General features: G+C 36.2%; 1 protein-coding gene across 11 annotated transcripts in view; it reads right to left on the bottom strand.

The window, feature by feature from the left end:
* The window catches only part of LOC106882607 (signal peptide peptidase-like), a 350,046-nt gene that overhangs the window by 13,588 nt on the left and 315,881 nt on the right, over positions 1–20,577 (bottom strand). For all 11 annotated transcript variants that reach the window (XM_089354542.1, XM_089354545.1, XM_089354550.1 and 8 more), the window contains 4 exons: positions 19,899–19,970; positions 15,192–15,280; positions 13,488–13,533; positions 7,493–7,643 (listed from right to left, as the gene is read on the bottom strand). In XM_089354542.1, coding sequence (XP_089210668.1) covers positions 7,493–7,643; positions 13,488–13,533; positions 15,192–15,280; positions 19,899–19,970 — 358 coding nt within the window. The remainder of the gene's footprint in view (positions 1–7,492; positions 7,644–13,487; positions 13,534–15,191; positions 15,281–19,898; positions 19,971–20,577) is intronic.

Genomic DNA, 20,577 nt, shown 5'->3' with positions numbered 1-20,577 from the left:
TTTAAATTTGCTTTAACCCTAACCCTAACCCTAGGGTTAGGGTTAGGATTAATTGTTTCAGAATCGTTTGTTTATGTAGTCGGCACTTAATGTATATCGGCTGAATGGACGTCAGTGATTGGTTGAAATTACAGAAATACGACAACTTTAACATGGAATAATTTATGGATTTCTTTTTTTTTAAAGAAGACTAAGAGAAAAAGATGTTTTATATGACACATTCTACCAGTGTTCCAAGTTTCAAAGTGTTTCGTTAATGAAAAATGTGGCCCCCGTTTTAAAAAAGATCCGAAAAATGTTATAAAATCTTTTTGGTATATAAACATTGTATTTTGAGAAATAACCGGTTTCGTGTTGTCTTTTCAAATTTCTCAACTTCATTGTAACGTGTTCGCTCGGAGCGAACACGTTACAATGAAGTAGAGAAATTTGAAAAGACAACACGAAACCGGTTATTTCTCAAAATACAATGTTTATATACCAAAAAGATTTTATAACATTTTTCTAACATTTTTCTGACATAATTCAAATATATACTTTAACCATGTAACACAAGCCTTCTGTAGTTTTTTCACTCTTATTATCTTTTATATATATATATATATATATATATATACACACATATATATATATATAAAAATAACCCGATGGACAGAGTCACACACAAGTGTTCAACTGCTACCCCCATTGCAGTAGGTCTTCCTTTCATCAAGTAGAACAAACCAGAACTAGCCAACAACATCACAACCATAACAGAAATAAAAGCTGTAGATTAACCTGACAAAGTCTTTCCTATAAACACCATTGCCATAGATACAGATCTTTAATATGAATACTGCCATTACAAGTCATCAAAACAGCAGGCTCACCAATATCACTAAGTATTCAAATTCTTTAAACACAAATTATTGATTTTTTTCAATTCAATCTTATCTGGTAAGAATTTTATCAATAGCTATATGAAAACTGATCACATTCATTGGGAAATTATATTAGAAAATAGGCATTTCTGAACAACATTACATTTACTCTCCTTTTAATTGAATATTTCCCAATAGACAGACTAAACAAAAACATCACTTATAAAAGACCCTAAATAAGTTATATATATATATATATATATATATATATATATATATATATATATATATACATACACACACATACACACACAAACACATATGTGCATACATATATATATATATATATATATACATTATACACACACACACAAAAAACATTGTGTGTGTGTGTGAATCTCAAAATTCTTTGTCTCTAAATTGACAGGCCTCTTATCCCATTGGTCAGCTAACCATAACCTGGAACTTTGTAGGGCCAAAGTTGTGAAAAATCTGCAGCCACTACATTAACAAAAAGACAAAACAGGACAAAAACAAAATCCTGCATCAATAATATGAGATAAACTCTTTGTATGATTGCTAAGAGAGCTTGAAGTGTTCATGGAATTTTCCACAAGGAATATAGCAGATCTACAACTGGCCACATTAATACAACAAAACTGAAATGAGCTCCTTATTAAATGAAATCCTCTAAATTTCTCTAGAAAGTATTGCATTTAACATACCCTACATTATACAACAAGTATGTTTACAAATTTTCCAGTTACAGTTACACACTCTACATTATGCAATAAATCTAGGAACTGCTTATTTAGTTAGATTACCATTTTATGAAGGGCCTCTGTGGGTCAGGTTTCACCATGTTTTAGTTAGATGATTCTTTAGAGTAGAACATTTTGATGCTCTACTACTATCTTCTATAATAGATTTTGGATTGGACTGAGCTTATTTTTCGGCTAAATTGTTCTTATCTTAACTGAGCAAAACTTTGATCAAAGGCATTCCAACTATGGCCATCCATTCTTTGACCCTTTGCCTGTCCTATACATTATACATTTTCCTGTTGTCCATGCACCATATATTATGCACATTCCCAATTTTTTCACCCACCAGAGTAACTTGGGACTTATGAAAGGAAGGCCTTTTATTACTCAGAACTTATGAAATGTGGTCGAATAAAAAGTCTGAAAACAAGCAGTCATGGGCATGGTCATTTCTTTTTTTCTGTTGTTTTTGGGTTTTTGAAGAAGAAGAAGAAGAAGAAGACTAGTAGTGGTCCATATATGCAAGTTTACTCACTCTATGCTGATGCAGTTTGACACTAGGGTCAGGTTTTGAAAAAAAGAGCCAGAAAAGGCATCTGAAAGAATCCTGGCCAAAGTTCTAACAGTACTGCCAATCCATTGTCCTAGATTAATAATTATTTTTATCAACCCTGAAAGTTATTCCAGAAAGAGGTGAACTCACAGCACTGAAAGTTAGAACAAGTAAGTTAGAACATCAGTCTACCTGATGTTCTAAAGACTCTGCCAATTTGCCATCTTAATTAGTTCAATAAATCTAGGATCAGCTTTTTCTAATTGCATTATAGTGATTATCTACTATAATACTCTCGTGTCTTTCTCCGTCACAACATATGAATGAGAAAGCAAGGGGTGAAAAAAAAAATCAAACAGCATTTCAACTCTGTGTAAGTATAGAGTGTGTATGTAAAAAGGGAGGTATGTGAATGTGTGTGTGTGTGTGTGTGTGTGTGTGTGTGTGCATTGGAAGTGGAATGGTGAATATTCAATGCTAAAAAGAAAAAGAAAATGGTGTTTCAACTCTGTCTGAGTATATGTGTGAACTAGTGTTCTTTTGTCACACCTCAAAGGACAACCACTAGGTAACATTGACAAGTGTATTAATATGATTTACCATCCATATTCTATCTGTTTTGTTAAAAATAATTATTACAATCACACACATCTACACAAATATATACAAACTTATTAGAGAAAATAATTATTGCCTGAGTGTATCAAGAATATAAAATGACTGTAGCTGAAAAGTATATAATAAATACATATATTTATCTTGTTTTTAATTGCTTCATTCATTCAAACTCCTCTATTCTCTAAAATAATTCTTTCTTGTTTGTTCTGCCCCTACAATGACTAACCTTGTTTCTTGGCTACATGTATATACGTATTTCGTATTTTTCTCTAAAATAATTCTTTGTTTGCTCTATCCCTTAAAATCACTTCTCATGTACGTGGTTGTGACCACCCTTTCCCACCCCCACCACCAATACCAGAAATCTCTTTCTCTTACCGGACATCCAGTTGTCCTTCCCCTCTCTCCTCTTATACTGGTAATCTTGCTGTCCTCTCCTTTCTCCCCCACATCTCAGGACTAACTAAACAAGATAGCAGCCCACTTACTCTCTCTCTTTCTTTTTTAATATTTATATCTGCAGCATCAGTAATGCTTACACCCACAGTGCTCATATTTACAACACCCAAACACTTTCATATACAATGCTTCCTTACTCCCACCCCCAACAGAGGCAACAACCTTAACAATTCTAACATGTTTGAATGATGGTAGGTTAAAAGCAAGAACAACTATTATGACATCTGCTGCCAAACAATCACAGGAACCTTCTTTTCAGGTGCTGAATAACATCTCTCCTTCCCGTGTTACCTCCCATATCTCTTTCCCAGTTTTCAGAATTGGCACTGTAAATGTAGGTACATCCAAAGGTAGGCCTAGTGAGATTGTAGAGACGTGCTGATGTATGTTGCGTACAAGAGGTAAGGTGGAGAAGAGCTTCAGCCAGAGTCCTCACAGGCAAAGCACATAGGTACAAACTCTTCTGGGAAGGTAATAGTGATGGAAGAGGGGATGTGGGCATACTTCTTACAGAGAAATGGGTGGATAAGATTATAGAGGTAGTGAGGGTGTGTGATAGCGTACTTAAACTCAGGCTAGTCTTGCAGAATGGCATATCCCCACAAGGGGGCCTACCACATGAACAAAAGGATCACTTTTATGATATTCTTCTGCAGGCTATCCTCAAAGACAAGTGATGGTGACCTCATCTTTGTGGCTGGAGATTTTAATGGGCATATCAGACAGGAACCTGCTATCTTCCATGGTGTATATAGGGGCCATGGAGTTGGTACCAGAAATGAAGAGGGAACTAGGCTCCTGGAGTTCTGCAATGCAAATAGCCTATTGACCTGCAACACCAACTTCAGGAAACCAGCTAGCGACCTGACAACCTATCAATCAGGTGACTCTGCTAGACACATTGATTTCATTCTCACCAGACAGCAGGATGCATGGTTGCTCTTAAATACAAAAACCCTCCCTGGTGAAGAATGTACCCCCCACCCCACCCAGCATAGACTAGTTATTAGTGACTTTAGACTTGAGGCCAGAAGGATGCCAAAAAGCAGACCAATCTGGAAAAGAAGGATTTGGAAGCTTAACAATCCTTCACATGGTCAGAGATTTAGGGATATCCTTACCGAGAAATTTGATGATAGGGAGGAGGAGCTACAGCCCTGTGACATAGAAGGCAGCTGGGAATTCCTGTAAGACAGCTTGCTGACTGCCACAGGCCAAATCTGTGGCTAGAGCAAAGTCCCTTCCAGACCTAGGGTAACATGGTGGTGGAACAATACTGTAGACAGGGCCATTAGAGAAACAGGTTTGGAAGGCCTAGAAGAGTGGGGGTAGCAGGAGAATGTATCAGATATCCAAAAAGGAAGCTAGAAGACAGGTATATATAGCCAAAGGAGTGGCAGAAAAGAAGAAGTTTGCCAATGTTCAGCTACGTGAGGACCAAAGAACTGAAGTATTTCGGATTGCAAGACAGTGTGTGTGAGAAAATTGTGATGTCACAGGAGAGAAATGTGTTTGCATGGAAGATGGTGCACTTGCTTTTAATGATTCTGAAAAGAAAGAGGCCTGGAGAAACCAGTGGAGAATGAATGGGAGGAGGAGAGTCTGCCAAAGGTTGACCCAATTGAGGTACCAGCTACCCGAATCGACAGTACCCTGGTAGACAAAGCAATTAAGGATATGAAGACAGGGAAAGCACCTGACCCATCAGGAATCATCACTGAGATGTTTAAAATATCGGGCGATGTGGGTTATGGTCTTGTCACCGGCATCATAAATCAGGTAGGTAGTTCATGAAGGAGTCATATCCAATGACTGGTGTAGCAGCACCATAGTCAACTGCTACAAGGGTAAAGGTGATGCTTTAGATCGAAATAACTACAGGGGTATTAAATTATTGGATCAGGTGATGAAAGTTACAGAGAGGATCATAGCCCAACTAATTAGGGAAAGAGTTAGCCTAGATGAGATGCAGTTTGGTTTCGTAACAGGCAGAAGCATCACTGATGCTATATTTCTGGCAAGGCAACTGCAGGAGAAATATCTAGCCAAAGATAAACCTCTGTACTTGGCTTTTGTTGACTTGAAGAAAGCCTTTGACAGGGCCCCTTATCCCTTATTTGGTGGTCAATTCGGAAACTGAGGATAGATGAGCGGTTGGTAAGAGTGTCTTGCTCGAGAATACAACACAGCCTAGTCCAGGAATCAAACCCACTACCTCATGGTTGTGAGCCTGACACTCTAACCACTGAGCCATACGTCTTCACAAGTAGAACTATAATCTAACTGAAAAAGCAGTTCCAAGATCTATTGCATAATATAGAGTGTGTAATTGTAAACAAGCTGGAAAACTTGTACACAGATTCACTGTATAGTGAAGGGTACATTATGTGTAATATCTTCCAGGGAAGTTCAAGGGATTCACCTAACAGTTATGTTGAATTAATGTGGACAGTTGTGGCTTTACTATATTCCTTGTGGAAAGTGAAATACTTTGCATTACATACAGACACACACAAAATCTGTGATCAATTTCCTGTATAAAATCTAAAGAGTTGATCTTTAGATCATTACTCATGTCACCCCCACCCTAATGGCATAATGACCTATATTTTACTTCCACAAAAGTTGACCTCCATATCAAACAAACAACAATCTATCAACTTAATGACTTGCTGATGAGTTGTTTCTCGGGCAACCCACTTCTCAAAAGTGGCTGCCTGTGCCTGGTTTAACCCTTTAGCATTTTAAACCAGCCAAATCCGGTTCAAATATTCAACATGTTCTTGCATTCAAACTGGTCGTATCTAACCTCTCATCCGTAACCTACACTAACATTCTAAAAACAGTCATATCACTGAAATCTCAAAGTTATAAGATACTTCATGATTAATTAATTTGACAGAGTAATCTGAACACTAAAGGATTAAAATATCAATGGACCCCTTCCTAGTTCATTTGCTCCAACAACAATTTCAAAACTCTCTCTCTCTCCCTCTTTATCTATCTATCTATCTATCTGTATCTCTTTCTCTCTTTATCTATCTAGCTATCTGTATCTCTCTCCCCACCCTCTACAGCAGGGGTCGGGGAACTTTTTTAATCAATTACCCTAAAATATATTTATGTCAATGTTACCCCCGTCAAAAAGAAGAAAATCATAGATTCTTTGGATTCAAAAGGTTTATTGAATCTATTCATATGGAGAATACAATTATAAATATAAAAAGTATAAAACAAATGCAATAAAATAAATTAATACCCTCATTATGAAACAAAAGGATTTTTCTAAAAACTTTTTCATTTCAGGTTCACACACCCCTTCAGGTAGGTGGCCCTGCTTGATCTGTAGAAAAGGTGTAGGTAGAAACTCCATAATGATGTACCCAGTGTAAGCTACGGACACATAAGAAGTGCAGCAACATCAAAGGAAGATTAACCAGGAAGATAGCTTTTACGTGTAACAGATGCACAGGGGCAATAAACACCACAGGTGCTCAGAAAACAGACTCCATCACATGCCAGGGGGAGAAACTAGAAGTAGTTGATAGCTTCCGCTACCTGGGCGACCAAGTCTGTAGTGGGGGTGGTTGCTCTGAGAGTGTAGCGACTAGAATAAGAATAGCCTGGGCAAAGTTCAGAAAGCTTCTACCCCTACTGGTGACAAAGGGCCTCTTGCTCACAGTGAAAGGTAGATTGTATGATGTATGTGTGTGAACTGACATGCTTCACGGCAGTGGAACATGGGCCATGACTGCTGAGGACATACATAGGCTTGAAAGAAATGAAGCTAGCATGATCCGCTGGATGTGTAATGTCAGTGTGCACACATGACAGAGTGTAAGTGCCCTGAGAGAAATGTTAGACATAAGAAGCATGGAAAATCCTTGTTCGCAAAGGTAGGTTTTTTTAAAAGGCAGCAACTTTTTGACTGCCTCCTCGTGCCAGAAGAACAATTTCTGCCGTAACAAGGAACACATTTTTTTAAATATAATTTTACTTATGTCTAATAAATCCTCATTACCCCCAAGAATTTCATTTTTACTCCACTTGGGGTAATTTACCCCTGTTTGCTGATCCCTTCTCTACAGTGTCTACCTCTCTGAGTCTCTCTGCTTATTGACAACTGAACATTTAAAGAATATTGAATGTTTCTGCTGGAGAATAAATTTTACTTGTTGAAAAAAAATAAGCTGAAGGAGACAAAAGTTAATAAATAAGGAACAAAGTTAGAGACTCACCTAAAAAATACCCTATTAAAGAGCAATGGAAATATGTGATCTTTTGAATGGTATTGATGGGTTGTGGGATTCCTGCCTCAATGCTGTTCAGCTGAGACTTCTTGTACGCGTCATACCTTAGCACAAAACACAGCAGTAAACCAGGCATAACCTACAAAGAAATTACATTTGCATATATAGATTAGACATTTTCTACACAAGGCCTGCAATATTAGAATGCATTGCAACATAAAACATAGCATGTAATTTAACTACATGATGTGTGGGCAATAGAGTGAGGAAAAGAGAGAGAGGGAATAAAAGAGTGTTTGTGTGTGTGTGTGAGAGAGAGAGAGAGTGATGACCTATCATAGTTACAAAAGAAGTTTAAAGCATATTCTTTCAGCCATCCACATTTTATGTGTCAAACATGTTTTATACATTACAATTTAAAAATAGATGAAAATATGCTTAGGCGTGTGTGTGTGTGTGTGTGTGTTTATACATATATGTGAATGTATATACATATATATATTTATACACACATACACACACACAATAACACAAACATATATATACACACAACATTCGTATATATATGTACATATCTACATGCACATATATCTATATACATATCAGTTAGCATCCATAAATAGAGAGATAGATGCATACATACATTCCACACTTACATAATTTAAATATGAATGTGTATATTTACATGTATACATATACACGTGCTTATAGCTGAGTATACATATCATTTATATCTAAAGAGATATATGCTTTGAGTAAACTAAGTAGTTAGCATGCAGCTATTTCATCAAACAGACTTATAGTTAAATATTTCAAATGATTATAGGGGTAAAACTCTCATATATACTTACATAATCATATACCTTCATATACTTCATACATGTATAAGTATGATACATCTAAACACTAATTTGTAATGTCAAAACAAATATAAAGAAGGCTCACTAATAATTAAATAGATATGTAATTATATTCTCTATATGTTTGCCCAAGTATTTCATTAAATGCCATTAAGTAGTATGACACTTATATACATAATTAAATAATGAAATATTTTCAGCATAAGTATTTGCTTTAGAAAATTTGACAAAGGATTTAACAAGTTTGTACATGAATTATATATATCATCATCATCTTCATTTAATGTCCGTTTTCAATGTTATGGGTTGGATGGTTTGACAGGAGCTGGTTAGCCAGAAGTCTGCACCAAGCTCCACAGTCTGCTATGGCATGATTTCTACAGTTTGATGTCTTTTTTAATGCCAACCACTTTACAGAGAGAACTGTTGCCTTTTATGTGGCAATAACACTGGCAAGGTCAATAAATAACTTACAAGAAAAGACTCCCTTCACTGAGAGGTGAGTAGTACTGAGGGCGATAGTGCTTACATAAGCCACTTTACAATTACAATAGATACTGTTCCATACACATAATATAAGTATACGAGAACATATACTCTTTTACTCTTTTACTTGTTTCAGTCATTTGACTGCGGCCATGCTGGGGCACCGCCTTTTAGTCAAGCAAATCGACCCCAGGACTTATTCTTTGTAAGCCTAGTACTTATTCTATCGGTCTCTTTTTGCCAAACCACTAAGTTAAGGGGACATAAACACACCAACCTCGGTTGTCAAGCGAAGTTGGGGGGACAAACACAGACACACAAACATATACACACATACATATATATATGGGCTTCTTTCAGTTTCTGTCTATCAAATCCACTCACAAGGCTTTGGTCGGCCCGAGGCTCTAGTAGAAGACACTTGCCCAAGGTGCCACGCAGTGGGACTGAACCCGAAACCATGTGGTTGGTAAGCAAGCTACTTACCACACAGCCACTCCTGCGCCTATATGACAAAGATAAAATATTTCAAAACAGCTTTGTCTTTAGTTAACATGATTACACGTAAGTTCACTACCATCAATTCATTGCAGGAGAGTTCACCACCATCAATTTACCATGAAGAAAGTTCAATATGAGGAAAGTTTACTGAGAAAATCTATCCATAGTATCTCACCATTAATAGTTAAAAGGTGTTTTATTGAAAAGAAACAAGAGAAAAATTTAAGTTGAAAAATTATGTCAAAAAATTTGAATGGAGAACTTTCCCTGCAGTGAACTTACCGGACATGAGTTGACCCCAACACTTACAGGTTTCACTGTGTAAATGGGTATGTAGGGGTGGATTGCCATCATTCAATAAGGATTCAGTTATTTAACTTAATTACTTGCTCCTGAATTAATATGTAAACAGAGCTGAGCATTCCACAGACATGTGTGCCCCTTATATGATGATGACCTTCAATGTTGTTGAACAAACAATCCCAACTGATTAGGATTCACAGTATGGGTTGTACTACTCAGCCTTTCAATTACTGAATACAAAACATAGCTCAAGAGAGCCCCTGTTCGGGTGACTTTTTTCCCCTGAGTCACCATCTCACTTTTGTATGGATAATCCATTGTAAGGTTATCCATTTACAGCTGAGTGAACTGGAGCAACATGAAGTGAAGTGTTTTGCCCAAGAACACAATGCACAGTCAGCCTGGGAATCAAAAGCACAAACTTGCAATCAAGAGTGCAACACCCTAACCACAGATATGGGTGCCCCTAAAATAGGTCTCAGGCAGAATCAGTGTAACACAGAGTGTGATAAAGTCGCACCTTTTGAATTACAAGTACAATCCATCTGACAAGTAGTTGCTATTTATCAAATGTCATTCAGAAAGAATGGGCTGGCCCATTCAAAATAACATTTGCATAAGATGGCACACAGTGGGATTGAATCTGGAAACTTATGGTTGCAAAGTGAACTTCTTAATCATTTAGCTATTCAGCACCTCCACCACAAGGTTGTTGTGGTGAGATGGCTGATGTGTCTCAATAACTCTGAAGCTACAGTTGTGGCCAAAAGTTTGGAACATTTTTTTTTAAATTAAAATTGTTATGCCTAAGTACAATTCAATTCAAATATATACAGTATATATATTTGGGCATTTGATGTAAAAATTCTTATTTTCAGACCTATGTTCCAAACTTTTGGCCACAACTGTATATCAGCAGAGCACATGCTCCTGGTAGGGCCTCCCATATTGGACACGTCAAAGGGTAGAAGCCAGATTAATATTGAGCACCTATTCCTAGAGGCAAAAATGGGTTTGCTTATGGCCAAAGCCCATTACCTAGAAAATAGCAAGTTATAGGAGCATCAACGACAATACAAAACCAACAGAACCTGAGAGAAGAAGGCTTGAGAAGACAACATAGAATGAAGAACAGTGGAAAAAAAGTTATTGATAGCTTATGTTCAATAGAAAGTGAAGAGCTTAAGCAAGTATTTTGCACCTACATGGGTATGTAAATATGAACAAAATAAAAAATAAATAAATAGTAAAAGAAATTATAGGATATATTGACATTCAACATTCACAAAGGGGTATTGGTTTTTGATGTAACATGTAAAAGTTATTCAAATACTGAAAGTGTACACATATCAACCAACAATGTAGTACATGTAAATATGTAAAGAAGTATAAATAGAGCTGGTTTGTCGATGACATTATTAATGCAAATTATAGATAAGTTATATATAGTAGAAGATTAATCTATTAGTGAAATTTAGTTTTGTTTATTTAGTGCATTTCTTGTATTTAATGTGCTAACAGCAAATTTCCACCAAGCATAACTAAGTCAAATCCCAACGCAAAGAATACAATGCTGCCTTTTCCATCCATATATATACAGATACACACACACACACATAAATCATAAGCTGCACACACACACACACCTTCCTCACCATGTCTAGCTATTCCTGTCTCTTTAGCTTTAAATTACTATAAAGTTTCAGCCTTGAGCAGGAGTCATGTATCTAAACTTTAAAACAATTCTATTTTATCTACAATAAATTAATTAATATTTATAAAACTTCTTATTTACTTTCATTTTTGTATTGTGTTTGCAAGACTCATTATGTGAATTTGTATATTGAAACGAATTTTGCTTTATCTAGGGAGAGTTAATTACACCAATATTAATAATGTGGGAATTTTGACCCAGGCCAGCTTAAGGGACATGATGTTGATCTAAGATTTAAGGCTCAAATATATGTTTCCTTTTTTTGTTGTTGTGTGTAGGGAGAATCATTATGCCAATATTAATAACACACACACCAGTTCAATTCATTTCCTTTACTATTACTCCATTGGTTAAATGTCAATCCAACTAACTGATCGTTTGTTTAACTTGTTGGTTTTTATTCTTTGTATATCCATTAAAAGCCTCATCAACTCTAATAAATTTAAAATTTAATTAATCCCCACAGTATGACAGCAGACCAAATTACTAAACAAATTTTTCCCTACCTCAATATTTTTTACAAATGTGTGTGTGTGTGTGTGTGTGTGTGCGCGCGTGCATGTGCGTAAGCTTTCAAAGCTTTTAGTTGAGTATAGTGATTTCAATATTTTGTCTAAAGCTTACATTTTTTATCATGCAAGGGATGAAAGGCAGGTCAACATCAGTATAATATGGTATAACTCAGGTGGAGAGAAGCACTGCAAGATATTTTAGTAATGTGCACCAAGTTTGTTTATCTTGTGCTAACAGACACACACATATCCACACCTGTTTCTATCTACCAAATAAATTTCAATCATACAGCTGAGCTTATACACCGACATTGCCACACAAGTGTGCTGAGCAACCTGTGGACAATACATTGCACAAATCTACAATGACACAGTTGTTGCATTGGACATGATGTTTTACAAATTCATTGACTACTGACCGAGACCTTTGGAAATGTGCTGTGCGTGAGAAGACCCGGCAAGCCAAGTAAGATCGTTGCCAGTGCCCCTGGACTGGTTCTTGTGCGGGTGGCACATGAGATGCACCATTTTGAGCGTGGCCGTTGCCAGTACCGCCTGACTGGCTCCTGTAGGATTTTCGAGCGAGATCGTTGCCAGTGCCCCTGGACTGGCTTGTGCGGGTGGCACATAAAAGACACCATTTCGAGCGTGGCCGTTTTCGTGCGGGTGACACGTAAAAGCACCCACTACACTCTCTGAGTGGTTGGCGTTAGGAAGGGCATCCAGCTGTAGAAACTCTGCCAAATCAGACTGGAGCCTGGTGTTGCCATCCGGTTTCACCAGTCCTCAGTCAAATCGTCCAACCCATGCTAGCATGGAAAGCAGACGTTAAACGATGATGATGATGATGATGATGATGATGATTGGTGAGGGAGTGTTGAGGGAATCACATGGTAAAACAATGTCATTACTCAACTAGTAAATGGGAAGATAACTAGGAAAATTCTTTTCGCTTTACTTTTTGTCTCTCACTCTCTCTTTCTCTCTCTATCTATTTATCTATCTGTCTATCTCTCTACCTACCTATCTATCTACCTACCCCAAGCACAAAGTAATTGCAATTAACAACAGTTTTTGTCACTAATGTCAAGATTCATCGGATCTCTGCCCATGTTACTGTATTAGGTGGTGGATGACAGAATCATCACAGTACTCGGGGTTAAAAAAAAAAACTTGAAGCATTTAGTTAAAAAAAAAACAACTACTGCCAAGAAACATATAGGGTTCATGAAATAAGTACCAGCTATCTACTGAGGTCAATACAATTGACAATTCACCTTCTTACCATGGCCTTGCATCTACACTAGGAAGAAATTACTGTTACTGTTGTTTCTTAAAGCAGTGAGCTAGTATAAACACTAAAATTCTGAGCTAAATGCATTATAGGATTTAGTTACCATTTATTTTCTGAAATGAAATCTGTTCAGAGGATATTAGATCATATTCTCCAAAAATTGGTAAATATAACACCAGTAATTAATACACTGATAATGATTTAATCACCTATGTCTATCTGCAATGAATATCAGCCCTTGACCTGATTAAGATAAACCATTCTTATTTACTATCATTATCGTCATCATCTAGAAATAAAATAAAGTACTTACAATATCTCCTAGTCCCAGCATGGAAAAATGACTGCTGTTCTGCATACTAAAGAGAAAATAATAAATATTGATAAGCAGCATTACAATTTTAGCACGATATACAATATAACATTGATAAGCATACATACATACATAGATACAGTGGTATAGAAATAGGTGAGCAAATGAAGATAACATAGTTTTTCAAAGACAATATGCACTGTAACAAAAGGTACAGCTAGCAATGTTGAACAATGGAATTTATAATGGACTTATAATTCTATGAAATTATTCAATATTATTTGAATTAACACGAAAAATATTTTTATAATAGTTTTCATGTTTTTTTTTTTTGTTTTTTTTTTTGAGCTATAACTTTTGTGATTTAAATAAATTTTACCTCTTTCCAGACATACAGCCCAATATTATCCTCATCTTTAATGTTGAAAAATTTTATTTTAAATATTTACATTAACACTAGGTTTCACTTAGTTTGATCTCTTCATACAGAAGAAACATGCACTAGCAACCCAGAATGTAATGTCCTCTGGGCATTAAGTTTTTCTTATCCAGAGGATAAGAACTTAATATAATTGAAGTTCTGTTGTTTTGAATCTAGTTTGGGGTTATATACTTATCCATGATTAAGACACCTAATGATGACTGGGAATAGTTTTTAGGCGTAGGAGTGGCTATGTGGTAAGTAGCTCGCTTACCAACCACATGGTTCCGGGTTCAGTCCTACTGTGTGGCACCTTGGGCAAGTGTCTACTACTATAGCCTCGGGCCAACCAAAGCCTTGTGAGTGGATTTGGTAGACGGAAACTGAAAGAAGCCCATCGTATATATGTATATATATATGTATGTATGTGTATATGTTTGTGTGTCTGTGTTTGTCCCCCCAACATCGCTTGACAACCGATGCTGGTGTGTTTACATCCCCGTAACTTAGCAGTTCGGCAAAAGAGACCGATAGAATAAGTACTAGGTTTCCAAAGAATAAGTCCTGGGGGTCGATTTGCTCGACTAAAGGTGGTGCTCCAGCATGGCCGCAGTCAAATGACTGAAACAAGTAAAAGAATCTTTTAGTCAGATGAGGAAGCAGTGCTCTTGACCCTTTACCTGACATCTATCTAGAGACCTGGTTTAAATGCTTGCAACATGGTGAACTCCACTAAAGACAACCAAGGTGCCAAGTGGTGGTGTTAAATCAGGTAATGGAATAGGTATACCAACTGAATAAGCCAGGGTAAGATTTGAACTCAGAACAAAAAAAGGTCAAAACAAATACCACAAGGTATACTACATTCTTACTTCCTTGGATTAGTGACTCTCTTCATCTTTTTATTGAACTTGAAAGGCTGAAATGCAAAGTTGATCTCACCAGGATTTGAACTCAGAGTTCAAAACAAATCCCAGGAAACATTCAAACTGATACCCAAACAACTCTTCTGAGTCATCAATTGATACAAACGTAAATATTAAAAACTGTTCATCATAAAGATGAGTTTAATAATCTGAAAAATGGCATTTCATCACAAACATTTAAATATCTGGTTCTAAATATTTGGCAAACCCAGTTAATCCAGCAGACAGATGGTGATCTATCAAAGGTGGGAGGTTGCACATTTTGAACCCAACCAATCAATGAACCAATTGATCAATCAATCAATCAATAAATCAATCAATCACACACACACATACAAATGAATTCATTTATCTCACCTTGGAAAGACTAATTTTCCAGGAAGTGACAACTTTGGAGCATCTCGTACCAGACCACTTAAATGAAGTTTCTTAGCAAATAAACCAACCTGGAGTAACAGAAGAAAAAAACATTGAGAGATATGAAATCAGAGGTATAACAAAAAAGGTAATAGGTCAGTTGATGTACAGGAAACACATGCTGGTTATCGATTTAAACCCATGTCTCATGTCACAGCAGGTAAAGACCCTCTTTGGTCATGAACAACCATGTGAAAGTTACCCTCCGAGGCACAAGTCCAAGAAAGGTTGTTTATGAGAGACCAGCAGTCACCCATGCATACCAGCATCTCTTCTCCATGCCACTGACGTTATCTAAGGGGAAGGCAAAGGCCAATAGAGCTTGGCACCAGTGATATCACAACTCATTTCTACAGCTGAGTGAACTGGAGCAACATGAAATAAAGTGTCTTGCTCAAGAACACAACACACATCCTGGTCCAGGAATCAAACTCACTACCTCATGATTGAGAGCCTGATACTCTAACCACTGAGCCAGCCAGATAAACAGTGATAGCATATCAATGATAAAGTGACAAAAGAAACTAGAGGGTATCAATGACATGTTTGGACAAAACGTAATATTACATCAATAATGTGCCAGCCAAATGGTAATCCCACATTGATGCTAAACCAAAAAAGAGGGTTCAACAAAGACAGGAATAAAGCTAAATCACAAAGAAACTTCTCAAGTAATTTCTATATCATCACACAACTCTGGGGGAACCACAAATTTGCAGAAACTTTAGTTATTGTAAATATACATTGAAGGAGAAAATAGAGATAGGAATGGAAGGAGAGGGACAGATAGAGGAACAGACATATGTAAATTAACATTCAGTAAAAATATGGATAAAGTTATGCATGGTCATGCGATAAATTGCAAATCACTTTCATAAATGCCTTACAAATGCATAAAAATATGGTTCAAGTTTTTGACATTTGTAAAGGTGTCCAATGTCTATTTTCTTCTTTACATAAATTATATAACACATTATTGCACAGTTATTCAACTATGTTGCTATCATTCACTAAAAAGCAGTCTTAAAACCCTAAACACTACAGTTGTATTGACATCCTTCTGTACACAGGCAAAAATAGTCTGTCTACGGAAACAATATGAATTCATTCTGTATGTGAATATACTGAACTTTTAACTTCTAGAGTACTTAAAGCATTACTAAAATATTTAGAGCATTGTAAGAATAAGTGTTACAGTTGAAACATAGTGGTATTGCAAGTACAACAAACATATATTCATGCACTATTGGAGTTCAAAGTATGCTGTCGCACAGCTACAACTTTATAGGTACAATATAATACAGAAAATAATATGACAGTGTACATGAACTTTTAAAGAACATTTCATGTGTAAAGAATATTACTTGATAAATATTTTCATATCTTACAACTTCATTCAGGCACAGTGATACCAGTAGTTAGAACTTGATATATTTATGCTTTAGAGCAGGGGTTCTCTACCATTTTTTACCTATGGACCCTTTTGATTATTATTTTATTCTGGTGGATCCCCATTACCATTCAATGTTTAAAACCTAGTTTTATAAAAACTTCTTTCAAAATTCCCATTTTGCTTTTCACACATTAACTTGTGTAGGTTCGACTGTGTAGAATGTTAGAGAAAGAGACCTAGCTGTTTCCTGCAATATATACCAATATGTACATCTAAAGCAAATTTTTTTCAGAGGCTCTTAAAATATCATTGTGGATCCCCAATTTACTATTTTGTTGCGTGAACCCCCCAAAATCTTATCTGGGTCCTCAGGGGCCATATGGACCCGGTTGAGAACCTCTGCTTCAGAGTAAAACATTAGGAAAATACAAAGCATAATATCAATTAAAGAATGATAAAAGAGAAAGAGTTATACAACCACATTCATTAGCTTAAGCTATTTCTGGTGTAAGAAGAAGCACACAGAGCTGAGTGCTTGTGCAACATCTTACAGAGGATATTGCAAAAGTGCTAGCTGTACAACAAAATACTTTAAGCTCTTATAATATGTGAATATATGTTTGTGATAGTTACAATGCCTCTACTACATTTCAATTGTAATACATATTTTAAGCAAGGCTCAAAATATTTTTGAAGTTTCTTCAATATACGGGATGGTGATAAAGCTATAGTGTGCAAGGCATTAATACAACTATGTAATGAAAGATAGCAAAAAAGCCAAATAAATGGAAACCTTCAGTACTTGAATACAAAAGCTAAGGCTGAAATTACACAAAAAAATATTGACAATTAGGCATGCTATCATTATCATTTCATGCCTACTTTCCATGCTGGCATGGGTTAGATAGGCTGTCTAGTCAGTGTCAGAACTTATTCAGAGTTACTCTCCTTCTACACAGGTTGGAGGACTGTATCTGGCGTTTATGTTTCATTTTTGACATGGTCTCTATGGCTAGTTGACCTTTCTAACATGAACAACTTTATAAGAGTGCAGTGAGTGAATTTCATCATGACATGTTCTAAACAAAACTAAAAAAAAATGTTTAGATTCGTAAAAGGCCCTCTCTATAGCAAAAAAATTAATAAATGCTGAAATCAGTATTAAACAGTGCTCACCAAACATTTCATAAAACTGTTCTCACAAATGCATTAACTTTCTGAGAAGAAAATATATGGTCATCAGTATCTGAACATGTTTAACCTGTTTCATTTAGGTAAACATACAATAGTTTAAGTATGTTTTATTTATTCTATTTTATTTTATAGCAGTTTCAGAAAAGGAAGAGCAACACCTGTGACCTTTCCAGGGCCTCCATAACTAGTGGTGAAATGGTAAAAGAAGCCACACATCAAAAGTACAACCCATTAGATAGTTTTTGTTTGCCCAATTTTACTCAAAAGACTTGGATTAATCTGAAACTATGGTGACAAATACATGGCCATGGTGTCATGCAGTGGGATTGAACTCATTACCATGTGACTATGTAGCAAATTTCTTCAACCAAACAGCCATACCTGCACTCTTAATTATTGGTTTTAGAATATTTTAGTTTTGCTGTTAGTACTTAGTACTTTTGAACTTAAAAACATTTGCTATATGATTGTAAGACTAAGATTATGTATTTCTCAGATTTTAGTCCCTCTATTGTTGCTCTATCAAAATAGCAACAGTATCTTTTCACACTGATACCAGCTATATTTTTGATCCTGAGTTGCCATTGCTGCCAAGTAGCCAAGAGTATTGAACCTCTTTCAATCCTCAGTATTGAACAGTCAGTTCAGATTGGTCATTAACTGTTTTTTTTTTCAGTCCAGCTAAACTCCAGCTTTTTAGCTGTTATGGTTGTTTAGCTTAGACCAGCCCTAATTCAGTAGGCATAGGATGGTCATAAATATTCCAGTCACAAAAACACCTCATCTTGATTTTAAGTATGAATCTAGGACTACCACAAGGTCCAGTCCTTGTTGCAGTGTGGTGGCTCATGTGCCTCAATGACCCTAAAAGCGATGCCAACAGAGTACAAGCTCCTGATAAGGCCTCCCATGCTGGACAGGTCAAAGGACGGAGGCCAGATTAATAATGATTTCAAATTTCAGCACAAGACCAGTATGTTTGGGAGAGGGTGTTAGTCAATCACATAGATACCAGTGCTCAACTGGTACTTATTTTATCAAACCTGAAAGGATGAATAGCAAAGTTGACCATGGCAGAATTTGATCTCAGAACTTATAGACGGATAAAATGCCACTAAGCATTTTGCCAGCATTCTAACAATTCTTCCAGCTCATCACCTTATGAGGCCAGATTAATAATATATAGCACCAATTCACAGAGGTAAAAATGGATTTGCATAAGGGTAGCAACCCTACCTAAGATAAAGTGAAGTTACAGAAGCTTCAATGACAACTGAAAACAAACAAGATCTGGGAGAGGAAGACCTTTCCTTAGGGATACATATGACTGAAGCAGAACTGAAAAAGCAAGCCCCTACCCCAACTGGAAAGAAAAAGAAAAATAACCCAAGGTCAAGAACAGTGGGAAAAAGTTATCGATAGCCTATGCTCCATAGGGAATGAAGGGGTTAAACAAAAATAAGTAACTTAGGAATACATTATCAAATGTATCTTCCCTATATATATATATGTATATATATATATATACACATATATATATATGCATACATACATATATATATATATATATATATATATATATATATATATATATATATATATATATATATATATATATTGTATTTCCTCCATCTGGCTGCTTTTCTTTCTACAAAACGGGAAGTTACATTGCGGAACAGTCATTTTAATGAGTTATATTTATTTATCACCTGACGAGATACATCTGCACCGCCAGATGCTCCTGAACCAGTTGTTGAGCGTCACACCCATGAGGAATCGATGCTAGATGTGTTGAAACAATTGTTGTGATTAATGATAAATTCTCGTATATTCCGTCTTCCATTTGTCATATACATAATGATCACTGTGAAAGTGACCGTACTTTACCATAAGCTACCAGGTGTAAACCATTTTACTATCCATTGCATGCGCGCGCATGTGTGTACATGTGTGTGAAGCTCCAATAAAGTGCTGGGGTCGATTTCTTTGACTAAAAGGAGGTGCTCCAGCATGGCCACAGTCAAATGACTGAAACAAATAAAAGAATAAGAAATACTTACAGGATTCTCGGCTGGTCTCGTTGCAACTTTGACCATCACATTGGTACTAAATATATACGATGAGAAAAACACCTGAAACATAAGTAGAAAAGTGAACCATATCAGAGTTAACTACAAGATAAAAATCACTTTTCAACAAATCACATATTTTACTTGCTAGCTGTTATTTTCCACCCTCTATCCCCCACCCCCAAGCATTTGTGCTCATTAAACCATTTGCTTTAATGAATAAATTAACCAACTATCAAAATAAATCACTGAACTATAAAAATAAATCCACTGAATACAAGGGGGATGGGGTTTTGTATCAACGCTTATTTATACACTCTGGTTTTGTGTACCTATTAAGGGCAGAGATGGAAATTGATATGCATGTGCATGCGCATGCACACACATATACACACTCCTGTTTTGCAAAGATGGTGATGACAGTTGTTACAAGTGTAAACAATTTCAACCAGACAAAAGTTTTAAAAGAAACCAAACAGTGTGACCTGGTCTTGTAAGAGATATGCCAACTAACTAGATTAAATAATGCTCTCTGTGTAAGGTGATGAATCAATGAAGGAGCCTCTATGATGTGCAAGAAATAACAGTCAACCCGCCCTCACATCATATCTCTACTGTCTTGTACAAAAATGGACTGATGACAGCTAGACTGTTGTTGATTATAGGTCAC

This window comes from Octopus bimaculoides, chromosome 1 (assembly GCF_046866305.1).
Source record: "Octopus bimaculoides isolate indiv1 chromosome 1, ASM4686630v1, whole genome shotgun sequence".
NCBI lineage: Eukaryota > Metazoa > Mollusca > Cephalopoda > Octopoda > Octopodidae > Octopus > Octopus bimaculoides.
The sequence above is the reverse complement of the archived record's forward strand: the minus strand, read 5'-3'. Positions and strand labels throughout refer to the sequence as shown.